The sequence below is a fragment of the Atractosteus spatula genome, chromosome 3 (assembly GCF_055471065.1).
Source record: "Atractosteus spatula isolate fAtrSpa1 chromosome 3, fAtrSpa1.hap1, whole genome shotgun sequence".
Classification (NCBI taxonomy): domain Eukaryota; kingdom Metazoa; phylum Chordata; class Actinopteri; order Semionotiformes; family Lepisosteidae; genus Atractosteus; species Atractosteus spatula.
Genome location: NC_142708.1, coordinates 32669985 through 32689337, shown reverse-complemented (window position 1 = coordinate 32689337; position 19353 = coordinate 32669985). Strand labels below are relative to the sequence as shown.

Sequence of the window (19353 nt, the reverse complement as noted above, 5' to 3'; positions counted from 1 at the left end):
TTGAAGTGAGAAAGTCAGTCAGCTTTGCCTATGTTTTGCGTTTTATGTTATGTTTGTTACTTTTGTTAACTTAAAATTATCTTCCCCCTGCAGTGAAGCCAAACTCAGGCCTGTTGCAGTCAGGAGTCATCAGTGTTTATGTCATGTACCTCACATACTCTGCACTGGCAAGCAAACCCGCTGAATACTGTGAGTATGGCCATTTCATAAAGGAACTACATGGTCTTCGTGATTTCACTTTTCTGCACATTGTTAGCCAAGGCAGGTAGATTTATTGTCAGAACTGGGAAGGAGACAGGAGAAATATTTGGATTAGCCCATCTGAGTAAACTAAGTATAATACTCAAAGGTTGGTACAGCCTTCTTGATGTATCTGTGAATCCTAGGAGGAAAATTATTTACATTCCTGTGATGCTCACACAAAGATCATATGTTACTTGATACATTTAAGAACAGCTTGTCCTGAAGAAGCCATTTATTATATTATGATAATACAACAGCATATAAGTTTAAGTTACAAACAATTCTGATTCATTTTACACTTGCAACCCCAGATTCAGATAAGCATTTGATACGATTAGTAAGTTAAGCTTATTTTTTATGTTTTAGCTGTAACAGAATTTCAAAATTGTATGTGTTACATGGTCTGTGCAAGTCAAATACTTCTGTGTCAATGATCAGAGTCTGCGAGTTTATCATATGTAAACACTAGAGAAGAGACATTGCACATTAACCACATGTAATCCGTAAAGCAAATTCCAGATCAGTAGCATTACTTAGAGTTGTTTTGCATTGATATGGGCTTCTAAACAGTCAAAACTGACATTCGATTGGCTTAAGAACCAGTGATTATGCCTGGGCATGATGTTAGTCCCAGATTGACAGAGAGTATTGATTAACTATTTCAATGTAAGGAGTAATCATATCACTTTCTTTCCATGCTTGTGTTACTGCCGCCAGTTTGGTGAATTTTTAGTGAATCGGCTTTCACAAAGAAATTTGTGGATGACGCCATTGATTTATATTAACCTTGTAGATTATATAGATTTATGGGCAGCATGGGGGTGCAGTGGTTACCATTTTTGCCTTTGACTGCTTGGGGTCCTCGGTTCAATTGTAAATCTCGGGTGCTCTCTGCATGGAGTTTATATGTTCTCCCTGTCTTTGCGTGGGTTTCCTGTGGGTGCTCCGGTTTCCTCCCACAGTCCAAAAACATAGGTAGGTTAAGGTTACTGGTGGCTTCAGGCAAAATAGGCCCTGATGCAAGTGTATGCATGTCTGTGTTTGTGACTGTGTGTGCCTTGGCATCCCATCCACTTTGCCTTGTGCCTGTTGCTTGCCGGGATAGACTCCTTCTTCCCCATGACCCTGTACTAGATTAAGTAGTTGGAAAGTGGATGGGTGGGTCATATAGAACTGTAATTTTTATGATTCACCTTTGAAGCGATGAGTGGAATCTTTAACATAAAATTATTGTCAGCAAAGTCAGCAATGCTCAGTTAAAGGTTTGTGCTTTATGGTGTGATTAAAATATGTCATGTGTAAAATAAAGTTTTGTTTATTCATTCGTGCTCAATTCCCTTGCAGATGTGGATGAAACAGGTAGAAACACTACCATCTGTGTCCCTCCCTTCAACACTGATTCAGATATCAATTATACCGTCAAAATTTTGGGTGGAGTTATAATGGTCGGTTGTGTGGTTTATTCCTGGTAGGTTTGACCTTTTATTATTTTGCCTTCATTTCATTCCAATACATATTAATGAAGACATATCAAATTTAATGTGGTCTTCATTTCTGAAGTTGATGACCTCAAATAGAATTAAGAGTTCTATTCTCACTAAGCAGTTGAGTATGCTTTACATAGTTTTAACATTTATTGAGTAAGAAAAACTGTTCTTCCTCTTCATAAACACACTAAACACACTAAAAATTGAGAGTGAAAAATACTGCCTCTACCTGACCCACATAAGTATAGATACAAGTAACAATCTGCCCTTTCCTTGTGATTCTTCACATTATTCCTTCTACCCATTCACTGCCCTTGCTGCTGCTTTTTGGCTCATTCCAATTAGCAATTGTTTGTGTGTGTTTTGGAATGTTATCTTCATCCTCAAGGTTAAGTTCTGCACCAGACAGCTTATTCAACAAATTTCGTGATATTTCACTGGGTTTTACTGGGTTTATCAGCAGCTGACAAATTAATTTAGACACTTCCTTGTGCTTGGTAATCCATTTCCTGCTTTTTCAGTTGAACAGCTAAACTGTCTCAGTTCTACTTCTTCTGCTCTATATATAGCTTTGATTCGTATCTTCCAGTTCCTATAATGCCAAGCTAAGACATGTGAACGATGACAGTAGAAGTGAGAAATTTATTTATAAACTTTAGAATTTGTCATTCATTTTTAAAATAATGGAATCTTGCATTTTTTTTCTTTTAGTATTCCGTAGCGCTTAAAAGTTTTGTTTTATGTTCACCACAAACACAGTACACATTGAAAACTTAAAACTTCAACTGTCAGAAAAAAAAACTTTTTGCCCATTTTACTAGTAAGAGTAAAACTGCATGGACAAAAATGCTAAAACACAGTAACTTTCTTTTTTCGAAGCTGTAAGAGTTGATGGTTGTCCTGACCCAAATTTCAATAAAACTCCTATGGTTATTATAAAAACCAAAACAAGGTCGCACTGGAAATAATATTGAACATATTATTGAGCATCAATAACCACTAGTGAGCAAAATAACAAACACTCAGTAATTTCTCAGTAATTTATAGTGAGAACTGAATAGAGGGGTACAGAGGAGTACACAAAACCCCATCTGCTTATCCTCAGAATTCTGTGGAAATCTCAGTTATTCACCAGAAACAATAATAAAGAGAAGCCCTCTATTTTTCCTGGTTGCTAGAGTTGACCCCCTCCAAGACATATACAGCTATCTGCACAAAATAGTAAATACATTTCCATAGGTATGTCCACACTCAAATGCAAACAGAGAAAAATGTAAAGGCATTATTAAAGGCATACAGGAAGGTAGGGCAGTCAGTGGGTTGAAGTAGTACAAATTAATGACTTGTGAGAGAAAGACTAAAGGCATACTGTAAGAATCAAGATACAAGTGTTCTTGGATATAAAAAAAATAGTCTGAGAACCAAGGTCACAGAAGCTGGAAAATTAGTAATTATGTGTTTCATCTCTTTATCTGCCCTGATGCCCTGATGTAAAATGTAGCTTTACTTGTACATAAGCCCTTGAAAACTTGCATTCTGTGGCTACCCCCTGCAGTGGCTTCAAAGCGTTTTCAGGTTTGGAGACAATTCTACCGTGCAGTAATCTCTCTAATTGAACCCTGATGTGTGTAAACCAGTTAAGCTGTCTCTGAAGCAGCTGCAGAAAGTAAAAACCGATCATGGTCCATATTCCTTTTGTCCTAATTCCCTTTTACCACTACAATTGTCACACAAATAAGTTGCATTTAAATGGTGCTCGTCATCTCAAAGGATCCACAAGCACTTTGCATTTAGGAGGGGACCCACTAAAGCTACAGTATAACCTATGATCAAGTACAACACATAATAAGTGAAGAACAGCAGGCATTGTGAGCCAGTAACCACACAAGGCAGAAGATCAAGTGGACACGTAGGAAATTGCTTCACCAGAATTTAATGGGACTTAAGTAGGTCAGACCAAAGTGTTTAGATTTACATGAGTAAATTTAGCCAAGACACTGTAGAGACATTCGAAACGGGACCTTGGTTAAGTGTTTCATGCAAGGACATGTGCCTTCTACAGCACAGTGTTCCCTGTCATTGAATGACATTGATTGGTCCAGAGGGTAGAGGCTCATCAGCTGGTCCGCCAATACCTCTTTTTATCACCATGGTGTTCCTAGGAGGTTTCCCATTCCAGTACTGACTACTCTCAACCTTGCTTAGCGTATGAGAATTGGTTAAGAACTGGCTACAAGAAGTAGTTCTGCTGTTATACTGTACATTCTTCAAGACAGAAAAGGTTCAAACTTTGCTTGGAGAAATAGAAATGAAACGTAAACGTGTTTTCACTTGGATTTTGCGTTTTCATTACAGTTTAACATCTACTACAAGATCAAGTACTGCAGCCTTAGGAGTATCCAAGAACCCTGTTCCCGAGAACGAGGTACTGTATGGCACACTGAAAACTTCCTCTGGGTGAGGGCTGGCATAAAAGCAGTTGCCCACAAGTTGTGCACAATTTTCATTACCCATTTTAGATTTTTAAAAATTAAGTGTTCTGCAAGTGCTCAAGCCAGGGTTAGGGTTAAGGTTTGAACAACCTCTAGGAGGGGACCCACTTAACCTAAATCCTATGATACTATGATTCAAATACGATTCACGTGATTAAAATATAATTGTGGTGCTGAATCTTGTGGTGCTGCACAGGATTATAAAATTCAAACCCAAGAGAATTTTTACCAAACTGAGTCATCTATTACTGTGGTCAGGGTATTGCTGACCATGCTTGAACATGCTGGTACACATATGCCCACAAAGTTTAAAGTTTCTTCTAATTAACTTTTTTTAGGTGTTTTCTCCCTCTATGATTGTGCTTTACTGTCAGCAGCCTCTTTAGACTAAGCTTGTTGTTTTCAGTGTTTCATTCTCATTTCAAAATGTCCTAACATTTACTTATTGTACTTACAGGTAGCACGTTGCTGCTTCTGTTTCAGTCAAGAGGATGAAGGTAATTATCACTTTCTTTATGCATAGAGGGGTTATTTTAAGATAACTGAACAACACAGCACAAATGTTAACACAAAAATATATTTCCAGTTTACAAATAAAAAAACTCTAAACCCTACCCCTTCCACCAGAGTCTACCCACCCCATGAGACCCTGAATAACTAAACTAGCAAGTGAACTATAAGTGAACTATAAAGACAGGTTTAGTAGCCCCTGTGCCATCAATCATTGTCTCTGAAGATTGTAGGTCTCTTTCCCTGGCAACCTGAGCAGTAGGGAGTAACTCCATGAGAACCACTTCGAGAAGGCAAAGACTCAGTGGCATCTGGAAAAAGTGTGTGGCAGGTACCAACATAGATCAGTTAGTCTTTTAGTAGGAATAATGTCAGCCAGCCACAATCTTTTTGGTATTCTCAAACCTCAAGGAAAGTCAATCCATCCATTTTCAAACTTCTTCCAATTCAGTGAAGTGGGAGCCAGAGCCTACCTTGGCAAGCAACAGGTGTAAAGCAGGATACACTCAGGATAGGATGCCAGTCCATCGCAGGGCACACACAGTCACAAACACAGACAGGTATACACTTGCACCAGAGCCAGTTTTCCCAGAAGCCAACAGTAACCTTAGACTACTAATATGTGTTGAGATTGTGGGAGGGAACGGAGCACATGACATGTCTGTGTGTACCCTGTGATGGACTGGCTTCCCATCCAGAGTGTATCTTGCCTTGTGCCTGAAACCTATAGACGAAACCTACGGGGCAAATAGACAAGCTCCTTACAGACAGGGAAAGTCATTGTTTAGTAATATAACCACTTAAATTATTCTTATGAACCATTGATAGCATTGAACAGACCTTTTCCCTAAGCACATGTACAGTACATTTACAAACCATATGGAATAATGTGCCTATTGCTTCTTGAGAAGACAGAGTACGCTTAGACAAGTCAATAACATGCATTAGAAAGCATCACAGGGGAGGGGTGGTTAAGTAAATGCAATGGATAAAATTAAAATGGATCAACTGGTAGTCAGGACTTTTAGAACCCCAATTCAAATTTATCCAAATGATATCGTTAGAACTTCTTCTTCCTACAAGAGAAAAAATCCTTTTTCCAAATACTGTTGACCCTCATGTGGGATTAAATAAGGATCTCAGATTAAGAGATCCCCCTTGTATTCAGTATACAACTTATGTAAAGTTGAGCAATGGAGGCACTGTGTTTCTGCAAACCTCATGTGCACACATTGCAGAACAAAGATGTAGGTAGGAAAATTACCCAATAAGTACAGTAATTAACTAGCTCAGGCATTGACAAAGGGACAGCATTGTAAAAACAGGAGGATATAAGAACCATTTTGTTCCGGTTTTATTAAGTCTTTTTACTAGGCGCTAGGCGCCACTGTATATAATTAAATATGAAAAGCAGATCTTGCAATCAGTATTAAGAGACTACATTTTCCTCTAATTTTTTCCATGTAACTGAAGCTCTATCTTGAAACCAATACCTTGACTGGACGCAGCATAATTGTCCGGAAACAACATTTCACAAAGGCAGTTCTAACCCTTTTACCAAAGCTCTCATGAGTAAAAAAGAATCAGGATGCAAAATAAAATAATGTTCTAGCAATCTTAAGAAAGAGCAGTGCAAACAAAGAGACTGGGCTGAAAACGGAAAGCAAAAAAGGTGTGTTGGAGTAAATGAGATTAACAATAATTGAAGAATATTTGTACAAGACTTCCCTCTGCTGGTGGGAAACAAACTCAAGGAAAAAAGTTTCTGTTTTTTCAAAGGCCTGTGCATTTAGGCTTGATAAACATTTTAAATGTTTTAAAAGAGATATTGCCCTTAGTTAATCTCAAGAACTCTTCTTTAATGTGTTTTTATAAATTATATGGTTCATGCTCTTCTCAAAATGTGCAAAGCATCTATTAATAAGAGTTCAATAACAGCAGGCAATGAATAATAATCATTAGAACTTAATAACATAACAAATAGTTTTGTAGTACAATTAAATGCAGAGACAATGTGGTGATGGTATTTTAAAAAATACATAGCAGTATCAAATTATAACATTTAATAATAATAATAATAAAAATGCTGAAGCTAAGCAGGTGTGAGCCTGGTCAGTACCTGGATGGGAGACCTCCTGGGAAAAACCTAAGGTTGCTGCTGGAAGAGGTGTTAGTGGGGCCAGCAGGGGGTGCTCACCCTGTGGTCCATGTGGGTCCTAATGCCCCAGTATAGTGACGGGGACACTATACTGTAAACAGGTGCTGTCCTTCGGATGAGATGTAAAACTGAGATCCTGACTCTCTGTGGTCATTAAAAATCCCAGGGTGTTTCTCGAAAAGAGTAGGGGTGTAACCCCAGCCTCCTGGCCAAATTTCCCATTGGCCCTTACCAATCATGGCCTCCTCATAATCCGCATCAATGAACCAGCTTCATTACTCTGCTCTCCTCCCCACTGATAGCTGATGTGTGGTGAGCATTCTGGCGCACTATGACTGCCGTCGCATCATCCAGGTGGATGCTGCACATTGGTGGTGGTGGAGGGGAGTCCCCATTACCTGTAAAGCGCTTTGAGTGGAGTGTCTCTATATAAGCTCTATATAAGTGTAAGCAATTATTATTAAAACATTTAACTTACTTATCAAGTGGATTTCTAGTCACGTAGATTTAATATCAAAGCCAGTATACTGTAAGTGAGAATCACAATTTTCCCATGATAAAATATCAGAAATAAATATTCTGGCCAACAGGACTGTAAATGTGACAGTAATTGGGTTATTTTAGTTGTATTGTTAGTCCAATACATAACTGTAGTTATTAGATTATTCTTATTAATGTTGTAACTCCAATGCTTTCATATTACCGTCGTATATATTTTAAAGTGGCCTTTGAACTGCATTTGAATGAAGATACCCATCCATTATTGTCCTGTTAACATCTGTGTTCTCTGTGCAGCGGACTACTATGTGGATAATCGAAGAGGGGGACAGAAAGTGATTTATGATGAGAGAGAGGGTACCGTCTACAGTTACGCCTTTTTTCACTTTGTCTTCTTCCTTGGATCTCTCTACGTCATGATGACAATCACCAACTGGTTCCAGTAAGTAAGAGATTATGCTAAAGATATAGAGAACTTAATATGCACAAGGAATGGCATAGTTGTTTGATAAAACTGCACTGTGTATAATACTTTGTACTATAAATGTTACAACTACAATTCTAAGTTTAAATACTAAGTGTTGCACTGGTCTGTACAAATAGTTAACATGAAGTTAACCAAATTTTGATATAGCAGAGCCCAGTCCAGTGGCAGTGTCACCAAATGCTGTTAAAAGTTCAACGATTTTTACTTCAGTCATCAGCAAAGCACAGGGCCAGAGCTACACTGGAGCAATAAAGGATAAGAAAGTGAATGTCCTTGAGTGGCCCAGCCAAAGTGCCAAACTTGAAACCTTTAGATAATCTGTGGGAAGACCTGAAACCTGCTGTCAATATCGATACCCAAGCAGCTCCAGAGAGCTTGAGCAGATCTGTTTAGACGAATGGGCAAAAATTGCACCAAGCAGGTGTGTGAATTTGATAGCGTCTTAACCAAAAGGATATCCTGCTGGAAGTGCTGCAAAAGCTGCTTCCACCAAATGTTGAGTTCACGGGTCTGAAGACTTTTGTACAGTTATTTCTGTCCACAGTATGTCAGTTAATTCTCTTCAGTTTGAGCATTCACGTTTTGAATAAAATATCAAGTTAAAAAATGCGTATGCATTATTTTATAGCCTTTTATTACCTTTGGATGTTAAAGGTGGCTGCACAGCCAAAGTAATCATCATCCTAAGGAAAGTCAGAGAATCATCCAAAGATCTGACCTAAAAGAAATCTTGACTGCCAAATTTCTGGTGATGGCTAAGAAATCATAAAATGAAGGTTTTGTTTCAGGTTCAATCATAGTGTTCTTCATGAAATTGTTCCAAGCTAGTGGGTGGCAGCTATCCCATCAGCAAAAGAACACATGGAGGTTTTACCTAAAGTGTAGAGTCGGAAGAAAAGTGTTTTGTGAAGCTGCAATTGAGAATCTCTCAATACTAGAATTCCACAGTAACCCACACAAATCTGGCATAATAAAAAGAGGAGACATGAATTTGCCAAAACGCAAAACCAACTGCCATGTCAAGTGGGACTATGTAATGTGATTGGATGAAACGCAAACATGGTGCCTCTCTCAAGAAATCTTGAACTTGGTCCCAGCTGGATAGCAAACCACAATAATCATTACCGTCTGTGTACCAAATGGCTAAATGAGCGTTAAATTAATGTTATTGACTGGCCACCGATTCAAGCATTTGTAGTATGAAGAACATGAAGAATACAGGAGGCTTGTGCATGATACACAACCTGGAGTAATAAAAGTGGTTATAAATTCCTCCTGAGAAAAGTATGAAGTATGAAAAGCTGATAACATGCATACATGAATTTGGCCTTCTTTGCACATTTACAAAATGGAACTTGACAAATGCATTATGATAACCTTTTAGTATGCCATCTCATGATTTCATTAATTTTATATGCTCATATAAATTATTTTTTTTATCAAGATCTGCATGTACTTATTACCACAGTTGGGTATTTTACTGAAGCAATCTCAGTGACATTGTGTTACATAAGGGTACAACAATCATAAAGTTTGATTACAGGAATGACCTTAAGATCATTAAAGTTTAAAGAAGATCCACAAAATACAGGTTCCTAAGGTGGGAATACATTTGAACATTGGCATTAAGAAATAACAGTATTTTTATTACATATGCAGTGGTGTGAAAAAGTGTTTGCCCCCTTCCTGATCTCTTATTTTTTTGCATGTTTGTCACACTGAAATGTTTCAGATCATCAAACAAATTGAAATATTAGACAAAGATAACACAAGTAAACACAAAATGCAGTTTTTAAATGAAGGTTTTTATTATTAAGGGAAAAAAAAAATCCAAACCTACATGGCCCTGTGTGAAAAAGTGATTGCCCCCTAAACCTAATAACTGGTTGGGCCACCCTTAGCAGCAACAACTGCAATCAAGCGTTTGCAATAACTGGCAATGAGTCTTTTACAGCGCTGTGGAGGAATTTTGGCCCACTCATCTTTGCAGAATTGTTGTAATTCAGCCACATTGGAGGGTTTTCGAGTCCATAACCGCTTTTTTAAGGTCATGCCACAACATCTCAATTGGATTCAGGTCAGGACTTTGACTAGGCCACTCCAAAGTCTTCATTTTGTTTTTCTTAAGCCATTCAGAGGTGGACTTGCTGGTGTGTTTTGGATCATTATCCTGCTGCAGAACCCAAGTGCGCTTCAGCTTGAGGTCACGAACAGATGGCCGGACATTCTCCTTCAGGATTTTTTGGTAGACAGCAGAATTCATGGTTCCATTTACCACAGCAAGTCTTCCAGGTCCTGAAGCAGCAAAACAGCCCCAGACCATCACACTACCACCACCATATTTTACTGTTGGTATGATGTTCCTTTTCTGAAATGCTGTGTTACTTTTACGCCGTAATGGGATGTAATGGGACACACACCTTCCAAAAAGTTCAACTTTTGTCTCGTCAGTCCACAGAGTATTTTTCCAAAAGTCTTGGGGATCATCAAGATGTTTTCTGGCAAAACTGAGACGAGCCTTTATGTTCTTTTTGCTCAGCAGTGGTTTTTGTCTTGGAACTCTGCCATGCAGGCCATTTTTGCCCAGTCTCTTTCTTATGGTGGAGTCATGAACACTGACCTTAACTGAGGCAAGTGAAGCCTGCAGTTCTTTGGATGTTGTTGTGGGGCTTTTTCTGACCTCTTGGATGAGTCGTCGCTGCGCTCTTGGGGTAATTTTGGTTGGCCGGCCACTCCTGGGAAGGTTCACCATTGTTCCATGTTTTCGCCATTTGTGGATAATGGCTCTCACTGTGGTTCGCTGGAGTACCAAAGCTTTAGAAATGGCTTAATAACCTTTTCCAGACTGATAAATCTCAATTACTCTGTTTCTCATTTGTTCCTGAATTTCTTTGGATCGCAGCATGATGTCTAGCTTTTGAGGATCTTTTGGTCTACTTCACTTTGTCAGGCAGGTCCTATTTAAGTGATTTCTTGATTGAGAACAAGTGTGGCAGTAATCAGGCCTGGGTGTGGCTAGAGAAATTGAACTCAGCTTTCCAAAGATGTGATAAACCACAGTTGATTTATGTTTTAACAGGGGGGTCAATCACTTTTTCACACAGGGCCATGTAGGTTTGGATTTTTTTCCCTTAATAATAAAAACCTTCATTTAAAAACTGCATTTTGTGTTTACTTGTGTTATCTTTGTCTAATATTTCAATTTGTTTGATGATCTGAAACATTTCAGTGTGACAAACATGCAAAAAAATAAGAAATCAGGAAGGGGGCAAACACTTTTTCACACCACTGTATAATATATATAAATATATAGATAAATAGTCTGTGATATTTAGACTACAGGTACACATTTTCCATTTTCCAGAAAAACTTACTGTACACCTATATTTTTTTGTTAGAGCAGTTTATTATTTTTGCGAGGAAAACAAAATTTCTGGCAACCTCAGTTGGTTTGATCAGCAAGTATTGAGCAAACAGTTGATTATTTCAAATTTGGGAGAGGCATTTTCTTTTGATTTTAAAGACTGCAAATATACCTTTTTAATGCTAAATAACTTTAGACATATAGTATGCAACTTTTATGGACTGAATTTCAATGTTGTTCTATCAGTGGTGTATTTGTATAATGTGTTAATAGGTAATGTTGGGTTTAATGTTTGTGAATATATACATTGTCAAATACTATTACAAATAAATAAAGGAAATGTCTGTAGAGTGGTATATTTTATGGATGGGGTATTGATTTCGGGGTGGCACAGTGGCACAGTTGTTAGCATTGCTGCCTCGCAGTCCTGGGGCCTGGGTTCATTTCCTAGGGTGCTGTCTGTGTGGAGTTTGCATGTTCTCCCTGTGTTTGCATGGGTTTCCTCCAGGTGCTTCAGTGTCCTCCCTCAGTCCAAAGACATACTGGCAGGATAATTGGCTTCTGGGAAAATTGGCCCTGGTGTGAGTGTGTGCGTTTGTGTCTGTGTGTGCCCAGCTCTGGACTTGCGCCCGTTGCTTGTCTGGATAGGCTGAGGCTCTCCCGTGACTCTGTATTGGATACATTGGTTAGAAAATAGGTAGCTGGTATTGATTTTAGGAAACTTGAGCATCCTAACTTGTGTTTACTCTTTGTCCGCAGTTATGAGGATGCCAAAATCGAAAAGCTGTTCCATGGGAGTTGGTCTGTTTACTGGATCAAGATGGCTTCTTGTTGGTCCTGTCTGTTTCTCTTCACATGGACACTCGTGGCACCCCTTATGTGTCCCAACAGGGAGTTCCTTGCCTGAGGACTCTGAGCTCAGACATCTTCCTAGCACTACCTTTCTCCTCCTTATTGTTGGTTTTGTATTCAAACTAGTTACTTTAACTCCGTACATTTAGATGCTGGGTGACATCTGTCCTCTAAAGCCTTTTCATTAGGAGGACTTCAGTAAATAGTATTGTATTTGTCTTTATTAATGTTTTCTAAACTTCTCACTTAGTGAGGTTTCAGGGCAGAAATAACATTTTCCACCTTTAGATTGTGTTACAAAGCGAACCAGCCAGGTGAAAAAAAAATCACTCAGGCCCAAAATTCACCTTCAAGTGTCTTGCCTGTTACGTTGTTTTCAAGGTTAAGTGTCCTATGCAAATGAACAAACTTGTAAAGTATTTTTTACTGTCAGTTCATTGTTTTCTAATTGCAGTTTTTTTCCAAAATGAAAAGAATTTTTGTAGTAATTATGTAGGTGTATTTTATATTTCTAAAAAGGGCCATGTATCCCACAAGCATTTTTGTCAGTTTTATAGTTTGTGAGGCCAATTTAAAATGGGGGTAATTCTGTGACGTGTTCTGTCAGTCTTAAAAGCCATAATCGCTGTGAGAAATTGATTAGCAGCAGATGAGAGTTTTGATTCTTTAGAGATTTGTGACACTCTGTCATCAGCCAGATCGTAGATGCTGTATTTTCCAAACTAAAACTGAAACAAATGTTTCTATAAAGCGTGTATATGCACTTAAGTGAAAAACTGGTTTGCAACACTAGCAAAACAAGATGCAGCTTGTGTAGCGTTCCCTGGTCTCACATGACATTCCACATTGTACCTCAGGATATATAATTCTGTGTAATCATGGACGAATTACTGTTTCTCACACATTTTTAAGACAACTTAAAAATGGACCTTAGCATAACAGAAATGTACAGTAAATCAATGGCCTTGTTTTAGGTTATTTTCTTGCTGATCTGGATACAAGGAAATACTTCCATCTTTAATTTTGAATGGAAACATTTTTAATTAGCTGAAGAACAGATGACCGTAAACAGAAATTGTTTCGTGTTCTAGAATCAGTTAGCACCAAGGAGCAAGATGTGCTTACCTATACCTGCTTCCTCTTGTGTTTTTCATCTGTGTTTTATAAAGTTGTGAAGTGTTTTTTTCTTAGTTCTTAATGTTACGTATATTTGAACATGGACTTATGAAAGAGCCTATGAAAGCAAAATTAAAAATGATAAAATACTGCATACCAAAGGTACATAAGGAGTAAAATTAATTTTAAATAACTAAATGTTGTATCAAAAAATTATTTATAATAAATGCATGTTAAGAGTCTTCCAAAGCTGCCTGATATTGGCGCCTAGATCGAGGTAAATAATTTTTTTCACTCATTATCATTTTTAGTCTCCTGAGACTAGCGAGTCTTGTGGCTAGATTTTAATTACATAATTGAGACCCATCAAAATTCAACACACAGTATCATTTTGGATGTATTACAAGCAAAATCAGGATATTATAAATGCAAGTGTTTTCTTATGAAAACTTAATGACAGAATACTTTTTTGTCTTTCTCAGGTGCTGTCTTTTGTTTTAAAAGGCTGTAAACAAGAAAAGGTTATTTAATATTAAATTTATATGCTAATGTGATACTAAAATATAACACCATAGCATTGAGGTTTGGATAATTCATTTTTTATGAAAATCTCAAAAGGAAAGCAAAAATTGTTATAAATAATTTTAGCAGAGCAGAGATTTCAGAAACAAAAGTCCATTTTAACTCGCAACTCCATTTTTAGTCAGTGGATTTGAAATTAGAGTACCTCCAACCTTTTTTCATTTAAGGGTAGATTTGTGCACATTGGCATTGCTCATCTCCAGCTATGTTAGTAATTTATTAAGTGAAATAGTTTGGCTGTTATTTATTTGACAATGATTGTTTATTTAGAGAATGATATTGCAGGACAGGGAAAGAACCAATTCTTAAATCCACTAATGTTTGCAGTAATCTTCAGTTATACCAAGCTTGTAGGATGCAGCTGTGAATCACAAAGTGTCATTCGTTATTTTTCTGACACCTTCCCATTAAATTCTACAGCAGTTAAAACAGATATTCTATTTTAAATAAATGTTCTGTTTATGATGCACTTTGGAGTAAAAGAAGCTATTTTCAACAACAAAATAGAATTAAATGAAGTGTTAGAAAAGGGTTAGAAAGTAGCTTGCATAATTTTAAGCTTTAATAGTACCTAGAACTCCTGAATCAAGTTTTGAATTAATAGTTTCATTGCATTTTATGATTCAAAAATAATTTTAATGTAATGGAAATATAGGTTCTGTGCTCCGTGAATTCACAATTATAGAAGCTAAAGTGGCAATATCCAGTGTTCATTAAGCTTTGTTGTCTGCAGTTCCTTGTTTTATATGTATATTTATCTTTTGTTTTTTCTGGATTTTTAGCTATTTAGAAAAAGGCAGAAGAGAATATTGAAGGTATTTTTAGTGTACTAGTGCGTCTCTGGTTTTAAAATTAAAAATGTTTTTCTTGGTGTTTTGTAACCATTCTGTACATACAGTACAGTACAAGTCTTCAAAATCACTTATTCAGCATTTATAAGTAAATAGAATTCAAAAGTGGATTACAAAATATGCTATGTAAACTGTTTACCTGTGATGCATATGCAAATGTCAGTTTATGCATAATTTCCAATAGGTGTTTTGAGTATTCTATTAAAAGGTGCTTCTTCAGTGCTTTCATGTGATGTGCAAGCCTTAATTGAGAACTTAATGACTCTCAATCTTACATTTTTTCTGCAAACTACAAAACAGGTCAAAACTGTGAATGTCAGGGCTTCTAATTTTAGATACCACAAACAGAACCACTGTTAGTAATAAAGAGTGGCTCTTGTTAGGCAATACCTCTGATAAGCTCAGCGTTGGTAATTGGTAGACAGTTTGTGTTTTATTTTAAATGTTAGTTATCCAATTTAGTGTAACGACTACCATTCCGCTCTGTACCTTGTTCTGCATTTCAGCAGGTCTTTACCTAACATGCTTCTAATTACCATGGAAGGTACTGTTGAATATTTACATATTAGTGTGTATAATATATATATATACTGTATAATGTACAATTAACCTAACTGATATCCTTGTTTCTTTCACTGCAGCTTATAATAATTTAACCTGGAAATCACTTCCAATGCAATGAATCATGTTTTTTACAATATAGAGATATGGGTGAAAATATATTGTGATGATTGATTCATCTTAGTTTAATGTGTTTCTCTTTAGTGTGGGCTTCTTCTCTGAGAATGCCTCCAAAATGTTTTTTTTTTTTTAAAGAAGCATGAGAACATTCTCCGTGTCTGTCTAGTTTTATTTTTTTTGGTAGAAGTAAATGATCTGCTTGTACACATCGGTGGACCTGTTGTATATTAAACCTCTTTTACTGAGAAAACAAAAACTCTAAACCCTTTTTCATTCTTTGAAAATGTTTTTTTTTCTTAAATAAAAACATTACAATAATATCCACAATTGTTTGTCCTCTTTGTTTTTTAAATACCTCAAATGAACATACTGTAATAATTTTGCACAAAATTAAAGTGTTTTGTTGCTTACTATTCATTAAATCTTGTAAGAGATACATTTATGCTATCACAAATATTCTAGAACAAGCTGATACATTGTAATGTATTTTTGATCGCTTATTAGTTATTACTAGTAATAATCGATGAGTATCTTGTATATGTTTTAATCAATGTATAATATTAGTTATAGTAGAAATACTAACAAATCTGATAATAATCAGATTAATAATCTGATAATACCAAATTCAGAACGTGTCACTTCGTCATCTCAAAGTTGAAAATATATTCTAGCATAGTTGGAATGACCATTGGAATATTTTCTCATATAAACATAGGTCATATGCCAATAGGCCTGTGAGATCAGGGATCACTGGACTCAATGTAATGGAGATTGAGCCATAGTTCATGGTACTATTTTAAATTATTCTGTTAAAGAAAAATGTGCTTTGCAGTAAAAGGCTAACATTTTCAACAATAAATTAAATGAAGTGATCAAAAATAGCTTGGATATTCTTGAGCCCCAAAAAACTAAACAATACTTTTTGTGTCAGATATTTAATGTTGGATCATTTTGATCAATAAATGAATGAAAAAGTATATCCTTTTGTGCGTTGTTGGTTTTATTGGGTTCTCTTCATCCATTTTTTATTACTTAGATAAAGATCTGATCACATTTGAGGTCAAATTTATGCAGAAATTCACAAAATTCTAAAGGGTTCCGAAACTTTCTAGCACCACTGTATGTACAGTAATATCCAAAACATGTACCTAATCTTGTTTTGGATTTATAGAAGCAGTAATTAATATCTAAATTGAAAAATATAAAAAAAAATCTAAAATATTCTAAATTCTGTATTTTCTTGAATGAAATTCATAATTGAGCAAATACATATTAAGTTCTGACTTAATATTTTATCTTTCTTCTTCCCCATCCTGGCTCATTGTGAGAGAATGGAGACACATCAATTCAGAATTGTACAATTTTCATATTTATTAGGTTTCCAAATATGTAGTTACAGAGTAGTTACAGAGGCTCCTGAAGCTGTTACAAAATGGATGCATGGATCAGAGGACTCTATACAAGGTAAATGAGGGAAAAAATGTATTTGCAGAGGATTGCATGTTTTTTACTTTAAATACAAAAACTAGAAAGTAACATTCTGATAAAACATTGCTTCACTAAGTAGTTAAGAAAATAAGGACACAGAAAGGTTACAATATGAAGAAGGCCATTCAGTCTATCACATGGCCACACTTAATTTATCCAAGGATCCAAGCATCTTATCAACCTGTTTTGGAAAAGGCCAATGGAATTCTCTTTGATCTATATGGATAGGGCCTGTTCCCAATAAAAAAAATTGTCTGTAAAGAAGTGTATCCTATTCTTGCCTTTAATGTACTAAATTTCCATTTGTGTTTCTGCGTCCTTGATTCAGTGTTTTGCCTTAAGTAGTCCATTCGATTGACCTTGTTGTTACCTTTCCCTTTGTAATATTAATCTAGATTGTCAGCTCAAATTTCTGAAGCATTCCACTAACTTTGACAGCATAAAAATGCAATTTTAGTTTTTAACTGAATCTCCACTTTGTCCTAAAATTACAACTATTTATATAATGAATTGTTGGCATTATACCTAAAGTGTTTTAGGATAGCAACGCGTGTTCTATTTTGCAATGAAAATGTACCAAATTACTTTCTTTCCTTAATTTCTATCCAAACTACAGCCCAGCAAATATTTTTTTTACAGTTGAGAAAATATATTGGCAATTTACAACAAGAGAATAAAAACGAATGCTCAATATTTTTTTTTTGCCATAGCCTGGCATCTGTCAGACTGCTCTTCTGAAGGAAATGTCTGCTGTAGATGGAAAAAAATGTCACTCCTTTCAAAGAAGAAAAAAAAACAAGACGACAAACTCATCAACTAAACCAGTTCCATTTGATCAAATCTGAGCTTCCATCAAGATGTTTTATTTCTTCAATGCTACATGCTTCATTGAGAAAGCTCATTGGAATATATGTCACCCACGTTCTAGAAACTTGAAAGAGTAACTGGCCTATTTTTTCCTTTTGAAGAAGGGGATTTATGTATTATATATATAGCATCTGTATAAATAACCATTTGTGTTGCCATCACATTTCTTCTGCCTGGTACTTCTTACCTTCTAAATATATACTGTAGTGTTCTATTCCCCCCAGAGAGGATTGATCCAGAGGCCTTTGCCATTTCCCCACAAGGCTAAACCTTTCCTGCTTTTTCCCCTCTGTAAAAACAGGGAGGGATCCCCTTTCAGTCTCTTTGCCTCCTATCATTTTCAGCAGATACACCTGTCTCTCCCCTCTCTTCCTCAGGCCTTAGCTACCTTCCCCAGTGACTAGCATGCCTGCAGTAAGGTGAAGGGCAATGAGGTTGTCTTGTTGAGCCTGAAACATTCTCTTCCAGTTTATTACTCCCAACCTCCCTACAATACAATGGTACTACAAGATCTTTGTAGCCAGGCTAGAATATGTGATTAAACACGCCATGATAGTGATGGTAAGCTGTCCGCTTTCAAATTAAGTTTGTTTTATTGAGTTTTTTTGTTCTACAGAATTAGTTTAAAATAAAATGCTCTCAAACAACACTGCAGGCTTTTTAGGTGTTAGTAAAAATCACCATTACTAATCTATTCAGACGTATGTGGTATTCTAGACCACTAAGGCTGTTTTGAAGATGTTTAAGTGTGGAGTTGTGTTAGTGTACATTGGATGCAAAGCAACAAGTAAAGTTCACCCCTCAATGAAAAAGACGAACCTTTGTATTTCTCCTTTCTTTTTTTCAGTGTGTAATTAACCTTTACTTGTTCCACATAAGTTATTAGCATGTTTAATTTCTTTACTAAGATAATCAGTAGTTACTTACATTTAGCTTTAAAATTTGTATTACTTCTTTAAAAAATACAATACAAAGAAAAGTTAATCAATTAGTTACTTAATTAATCTCAGTTTATTAAATTTATAGATGTTTTTTTATATTTATGTAGTTCTCCATTAATTTGATGATTTATGTGGAGGTCTACAGGCTCCAAAAGCCATGCTAACACCAAAGTTGTGAAACACAGTGTCCTCAATCTAAAGAATAATTAAACCTAGATGACCCTGTGGTTTACCAGGTGCAGGAGTGAGTATACCAAGGTTAAAATCTAGAACTCCCTCCATGTCCTGTTTTACGTTGTGCAGCAGAAGTGCCAAATTAATGTACATATTAGAAATGAAAATATAAACAATTTTTATCCATAATTATTAAGAAAAAAAATGCAAGACTGCGTAGGACTGAATTGTGTACAGTGGCTAGAGAGAAGCTGTTGGGGCTTGTAATGAATATTTAGTGATATTTCAGTTCACTTTTCTGTAGTTTTTTTTTTACTTTTTGCAGTTCAATTAAATAGCATCACTTCCGATGTTCTGCACTCTGAATTCTTGGAAGTCCTCGGGGATTGTATCTGAGAAAAGAAGAAGAAAAGAAACAATGTGGGAACACATCCCGGAACCAGAGAGATGATAAGACAAGGTACTTCCTCTAAAATAATAAAGAAAGCTGCTTCTTCTTTTTTCTCTTGGTACATGGTTAGCAGTCAAAGTCACTGTAGTCAGCAGCAAATTAAAGACAAGG

At 36.3% G+C, this 19353-nt stretch overlaps 2 protein-coding genes across 2 annotated transcripts in view; one reads left to right on the top strand and one right to left on the bottom strand.

The window, feature by feature from the left end:
• Positions 1 to 15641, top strand: part of serinc5 (serine incorporator 5) — a 47978-nt gene extending 32337 nt beyond the window's left edge. The window contains exons 7-12 of the mRNA XM_088911900.1: positions 94 to 189; positions 1588 to 1711; positions 4086 to 4155; positions 4680 to 4719; positions 7686 to 7830; positions 11999 to 15641. Coding sequence (XP_088768026.1) covers positions 94 to 189; positions 1588 to 1711; positions 4086 to 4155; positions 4680 to 4719; positions 7686 to 7830; positions 11999 to 12146 — 623 coding nt within the window. The 3' untranslated portion in view covers positions 12147 to 15641. The remainder of the gene's footprint in view (positions 1 to 93; positions 190 to 1587; positions 1712 to 4085; positions 4156 to 4679; positions 4720 to 7685; positions 7831 to 11998) is intronic.
• A 1030-nt stretch (positions 15642 to 16671) lies between these two features.
• The window catches only part of thbs4a (thrombospondin 4a), a 28946-nt gene continuing 26264 nt past the window's right edge, over positions 16672 to 19353 (bottom strand). Inside the window, exon 22 of the mRNA XM_088912025.1 lies at positions 16672 to 19183. Within this exon, the coding sequence (XP_088768151.1) occupies positions 19122 to 19183 (62 nt within the window). The 3' untranslated portion in view covers positions 16672 to 19121. The remainder of the gene's footprint in view (positions 19184 to 19353) is intronic.